This window comes from Lipotes vexillifer, unplaced genomic scaffold, assembly GCF_000442215.2.
Source record: "Lipotes vexillifer unplaced genomic scaffold, Lipotes_vexillifer_v1.1 scaffold525, whole genome shotgun sequence".
NCBI lineage: Eukaryota > Metazoa > Chordata > Mammalia > Artiodactyla > Lipotidae > Lipotes > Lipotes vexillifer.
Genome location: NW_006786891.1, coordinates 303997 through 310691, shown reverse-complemented (window position 1 = coordinate 310691; position 6695 = coordinate 303997). Strand labels below are relative to the sequence as shown.

General features: G+C 36.9%; 1 protein-coding gene across 1 annotated transcript in view; it reads left to right on the top strand.

The window, feature by feature from the left end:
• The window catches only part of ZFYVE9 (zinc finger FYVE-type containing 9), a 132984-nt gene that overhangs the window by 46489 nt on the left and 79800 nt on the right, over window positions 1–6695 (top strand). The window contains exons 4-5 of the mRNA XM_007459612.1: window positions 1–121; window positions 1707–1876. The exon at window positions 1–121 is cut by the window's left edge and continues 47 nt beyond it. Coding sequence (XP_007459674.1) covers window positions 1–121; window positions 1707–1876 — 291 coding nt within the window. The remainder of the gene's footprint in view (window positions 122–1706; window positions 1877–6695) is intronic.

The following is a 6695-nucleotide window of genomic DNA, read 5'->3' as shown; positions in this document are numbered from 1 at the left end:
CCTGCTGAATACTGTTCTACTATCCCTCCCTTGCAGCAAGCTCAGGCCTCAGGAGCCCTGAGCTCTCCACCTCCCACTGTGATGGTACCTGTGGGAGTTTTAAAGCACCCTGGAGCAGAAGGTAGGGGATCATGTGCTATTCTCTCTATTTTTCCTCACCAAGTTCCTCTGAAAAGGTGCTGATGTGATTTTATATCACAAGTCTTTAACACACTGCAGATAAGTCCCTTTGGGTGGTTATTAAAGTGGAAGAACAAGGTGAGAAATGTGTTGAGACTATTTCTGGGCAAGTAAAGAAGAATATTGTGTTGCCTGATATTTTGGAGCCACCTCTAAAAATATGCCAGTACACTCTCCAACTTAAGAATGGAGTAATTACTTTGCTTTTATTTGAAAAGAGTTGCAGAATTTGAAATCAGCCTGCAAAATCCTAGCCTCATGCCTACCTTAGTGTTCTTTGCAGGAATTTAGTAAATGATGAAAATAAGAATTCTTTTTTCTGACCAGCCCATTCTAGTATTGCCTTTTGGAATATATATTGCCATTTTCTCTTTTCATTTTTAATCTATCCCTGTAAAAATATGAAAATACTGTGTTAGGTACACAGACATTTATAAAATCCAGAACTTTAATTCTGATTATATCATATGATAGGTAGAAAATCATAGGCTCAACTTATTTTAGTTTATTATATTTTTATGATTATGATATTGTCAGATGAAAGGCACTTTGTAAGTTCAGGGGATTATCAATAGTAAAAATAACAAATATTTCCTTAAAATGATCTGTCAAGAAGTCTCCCCTGATAATTAAATTCTGTCTTCTTTCATTAATTTTATATCTTTTTGTCTAGCAATATTCCTTTCCCCTTGTAAAATAGCCCTCCCCTTTTGAAGATCAAAAACTTCTATTGACATTATCATACTCTTCTGAGCTCAGGCTTTCGTTCTTAAAATCTTTATTCTCTTTACTTCATTTGTTGTTTTTGTTGTTCTTCCCTGGTCTCTCTTTGTTTTGGCCGTTTGAATTGATTTTCAAAACTGGATTTAAAGAGATCATTTTGCCAGACTCAGTTTTCCAGCTTTTCCCCATCCTTTTACTAAAATGCAGACTACTGCATTTCACTATCTGCACTGCCGGATCAGTCTTTTTCTTCTTCAATTACACTTTAGCCAAAGATCTGGTCAGTTTGCTTCCCAATTCTTACATATCTGTGCCAACTCTTCTTTTATTAATTAATAATTCTTCAACATTCTTCAGGGCATCTTTTGCCTTTTAAAAATACCATATCACTTTTCCAGATATTTTATTCCAACAGAAACCTCATACTTTTAGGAGCTGTGGATGTCTATTTCTAGATATTTTTTCCAGGCTATTAGTTTATTTCCTAGGCACTTCAAACACCTTCCCTAGTTTCTCTGTTAGTGATATGGGACAGAGTATGTGACATAATCATAGGCATATTTAATACTTTAAAGCAAAGTGCTTTAAATCTTTACATATAAATTACAGAAGTAAGGAGTATATTTAAATGTGTATTTTTATTAATTTATAACCACTTTTATACAGTTACAATTATATTTAGAAGTATAAAATGCTAAATAGTGATTTCTTTGTACATCTGAGATTGGTGACCTTCTCTTCTTGATGTTAGAAACCCTATCAATGTCACAGTGTTACCTGTTTTATTTTTCTGGCTCCTCAAGTGGCTCAGCCCAGAGAGCAGAGGCGAGTTTGGTTTGCTGATGGGATCTTGCCTAATGGAGAAGTTGCTGATGCAGCCAAATTAACCATGAATGGAACTTCCTCTGCAGGAACCCTGGCTGTGTCACATGACCCAGTCAAGACAGTAACTACCAGTCCCCTATCAGCAGAGGTAAGAAAACAAAACAGCAACTAAAATTGAGTACTTACTTTACTCAGCACTGTTCTGCCTCTGTCTTGTCTTTTTCTAAGTTGAGTGACCTTTCTTTGGAACGCTATAGGCTTCAGATACAGCTTAGTGCATGTGTGTGTATGTGTGTGTGCATTCTTGTGTGTGTGTCTAGGGGTAAAATAAATGTGGCAAAACCAGTTGTTCTTGTTTGTTCTATATTTGAAAGTTTTTTCAGGAGAAAGATCCTTATAAAGGTTGTTCTCAGGTGAGATCAGTCTACTACTGTAGCTAGAGGCTGTGCTAGAGCAAATCCTGGTCCCTTGATACCTTGGTTTTCAAAGCATATTCCCCAGGTTCTGTGGTAGCTGCCAGGGAGTTGCCGTGGTGAGGAAGGACCAGGAAAAGGAAATATGAATGTGGCTGAGGAATCCTTCTATTCCTTTGTCTTCAACCTGAGCATCTCTACTTTTTTCTGGTCTGCCTGTTGTGTTTCCAAGTAAGACTTTTAAAAAGGATTCTAAAGCTTAAAAATAAACCATTGACTTAATGGATGGAATACTCATGTAATTTACGTAAGGAAACTAGCTCATGCTGTGCTGTCACATTTACTTTGTCTCTATAGGATACACTGGTCACAGTTTGGGGGCTAATTTTCAGAAGGGTCAAATACTAGCTACATTTTTTTGAGTCTGTGAAAGAATAGAGCCACCTAGGACCATAATTGGAAAGTATACATGTAGGATCGTTTATACAGTGGGTCCTTTATTGCTGTTTGCCCCATTGAATATGGTGGTCAAGATTATAATAAGGTGATTAGTTCCAACTAAGTATGTGTGTCTGGCTTTTTTTTAAAAATAAAATAAGAGGATCAGAGTTTGGATGAAGTTTTTACTTTTGAAGTTTTCATGGTTGCTGTTTATTTACATTTATGTTCAGTAATATTTTTCTAGAAATTTACATAATTTGCGGATTTGGTTATAATTGAAATTGTGCATTATTAAGATTAGATTTATTGACATACAGAGATAAATTTCCTGTTTGGTGAAGGTACATTAAACCATGTCACTGTCTTTAAATATGTCTAAGTCTGTTTTGGGGGATTTTTCTGTGGCCACAGAGGACAGCAGCCAGAACTGTATGACTTGTTCTTTGAATCTATACAATGACTTTGTCAAGAAAATTTCTTTTTTTCTCCAATTGTTTACGTGGAAAAATTTCAAATCCACAGAAGGGTTGCAAGAATAGTACAGTGAACCCCCATATACTCTTCACCCATATTCACCAATTGTTGCCATTTTGCCACATTTACTTTACCCCTACACACACACACACACACACACACACACACACACACACACACACACACACACACACACACCGGTTTTTGAGGAACCATTTGAGGATTAGTTGCACTTTATCACTTAATACTTCAGCTTATGTTTCCTAAGAACAAGTGATTTTCTTACGTAAGTACAATATAATTAGATGAGAAAGAAATTTAACATATAATTCTATGTATTATCAAATATATAGTCCATATTCAGATTTCCCCAATTGTCCCATGATGTTCTTTATTCTTTCATTTATACACGTGTGTGTGTATGTGTGTGTATATATATATATAAATTTTTTTATTAAAGTCTTTTTTAAAAAATTAGGATACCTTCAAGGATCACAATTGCATTTAGTTCTCATGTTTCTTTGATTTTCTTTAATTTAGAACAGTTCTCCCACTTTTTTTTTTTGTCTTTCACATCATTAACATTTTTTAAGCATTTAGGCCATGTTTGGCATAAAGTCCTTAATTTCTGTTTTCTGGTTTTTTCCTCATGATTTTAGTTTCAGATTAAATATTTTCAGCAAGAATAATACTACCATAAGTAATGGTCATTTCTTAGTGGAACACATCAATAAGTATCAGTTTGATAATTGGTTAAATTGATGTCTCCTGTGTTTCTCCACTGCAAAAGTAGCTTTTCCTCTTTGCAATTAAAAAGTAAAGTGAGGGGTGATACTTTGAGACTCTGGGTGTCCTGTTCCCCTACAATCTTTCAGTCAATGATTTTACTGTCCTTTTTATATATATATACACACACACATATATATATATACTTTTTAAAGATTTATTTATTATTTATTTTTGACTGCTTCAGGTCTTAGTTGCAACACATGCGGTCTTCGTTGAGGCATGCAGGATCTTTCGTTGAGGCCCCTGCGCTCTTCGTTGTGGTGCACGGGCTTCTGTCTAGTTGTGGCGTGTGGGCTCCAGGGCATGTGGGATCTGTAGTTTGTGGCACACAGGCTCTCTAGTTGAGGCACATGAGATCAGTAGTTGTGGTGCACAGGCTTAGTTGCCCCGTGGCATGTGGGATCTTAATTCTCTGACCAGGGATCAAACTCGTGTCCCATGCATTGTAAGGCAGATTCTTTACCACTGGACCACCAGGGAAGTCCCCTGATTTTACTGTCCTTTGACAATCTTACCTAAATCAATTATAACTATAGTGTTTATACAGTGATGACTTTTTTCTTTCTATAAAACTTCGTTTACATCTCTTAAATTATATGATAGGTTCTTTTTTTTAAATATTTATTTATTTATTTATTTTGGGGGGCTGTGCTGGGTCTTCGTTGCTGTGCAATGGGCTTTCTCTAGTTGCGGCGAGCGGGGGCTGCTCTTCATTGCCGTGCGCAGGCTTCTCATTGCAGTGGCTTCTCTTGTTGCAGAGCACGGGCTCTAGGATCACAGGCTTCAGTAGTTGTGGCGCGTGGGCTCAGTAGTTGTGGCTTGTGGGTTCTGGAGCGCAGGCTCAGTAGTTGTGGCACATGGGCTTAGTTCCTCCGCGGCATGTGGGATCTTCCTGGACCAGGGCTTGAACCCATGTCCCCTGCATTGGCAGGCGGATTCTTAACCACTGCACCACCAGGGAAGCCCCTATGATAGGTTCTTAAAGCATAAATGTTTTGAATGAATGAGGAAGCTCTAGTGAATTACTATTATAAGGAAACAAAGTTCAGGTCAGTTTAAGAGAAACTAAAACAAGTTAGTTATTTTATTTCTGTGCTCTCACATTGTTCAACACTTTATTTTAATATTTATCTGGTAAAATAAGAGAAAACAAATTCTTTAGGGCCAGAGTTGAATATATTTTTCTCATCTTTATGACCTAATAATAGAGTGCCTGGCACTTAAAAGGTGCTCAGTAAATGAAACAACTTCTTTTCATAGATGATATTTAAGTAGAAGCCAGATGACCACTTCTTACAGTATCAAAAGGTAGATTTATGCATCACTAAATAGCAAGTTAGAATAGGTTAGTTTATTTCCTATTCTAAATCTAACTTTATTGATTTACTTCAAATCAGTAATGTTTAGCCAATACAATTTTCCACATTTCCTAATAGGACGATGTACTGAGAACACTGCAAAAATTTTAGCAAAAACCCACTAAAAACTTACAGTCCTAAATTATAGATAGTATAGACAAAAATATAAGACAGGCATTTTTTAAAATAGTTTTAATCTTTATTCAAGTATAAAATATATATAGCAAAGTACTTGAGCATTAATCTTTAGGAAACACATGATGAACATACATATATGTGTGTGTGTCTCTATATATACATATAGACACACACACCCGTGTAACCACCACCTAGATAAAGATACACAGAACATTTCTATCACTATAGAAGTTTCCTTCATGCCCTTTTTCTGTCAGTACCTGCCCCCTTTCCCCCAAGGTAACCATTATTCGGACTTGTATCACCATAGATTAGTTTTGCCTGTTTTTGAATTTCATATAAATGGAAAAATATAATATATAATGTTTTGTGTCTAGCTTCTTAAACTCTAATACTTAATGAGGTACTTCCCTGGTGGCACAGTGGTTAAGAATCTGCCTGCCAATGCAGGGGACACGGGTTTGAACCCTGGTCCAGAAAGATCCCACATGCCGCAGAGCAGCTAAGCCTGAGTGCCACAACTACTGAGCCTGCGCTCTAGAGCCTGTGAGCCACAGCTACTAAAGCCCGAGTGCCTAGAGTTCATGCTCCACAACAAAGAGAAGCCACTGCAATGAGAAGCCTGCACACTGCAACGAAGAGTAGCTCCTGGTCATCGCAACTAGAGAAAGCCCGCGCACAGCAATGAAGACCCAATGCAGCCAATAAATAAATAAATTTATTTTTAAAATACTTAATGAGATTTATCTGTGTTGTGTGCATCAAAAGTAAATATTTTTATTTCTGAGTAATATTCCATCATATGGCTGTACCACAATTTATCTATTTTCCTATTAATGGATATTTGGATTGTTTCCACACTTTGGCTATTTGAGTAAAGCTGCTATAAACATTTTTATACATGTTAAACAGTTTTTTTTTTTTTTAATGAGAATCCTATGTATTTTTAAAATTTACTTATTTTATTATTCATCTGGTCACGCCGGGTCCTAGTTGCGGCAGGCGGGCTCCCCAGCTGCAGCTCGTGGGCCCCCCAGTTGTGGCTGGCAGGCTCCCTAGTTGCGGCATGCAAACTCCCAGCTGCAGCATGCATGCGGCACCCAGCCCCCCAAAGAGGGACCAAACCTGGGCCCCTCACATTGGGAGCACAGAGTCCCACCCACTGTGCCACCAGGGAAGTCCCTAAACATGTTAAAAAGTTTTTATATGCTTTTCTTTTAACTTCTTAAAAGCTTTCTTTTTTAAAAATGGAAGTATTATTGATTTACAATGTATTAATTTCTGGTGTACAGCAAAGTGATTCCGTTTTATATATATATATATATATATATATATTCTTTTTCAGATTCTTTTC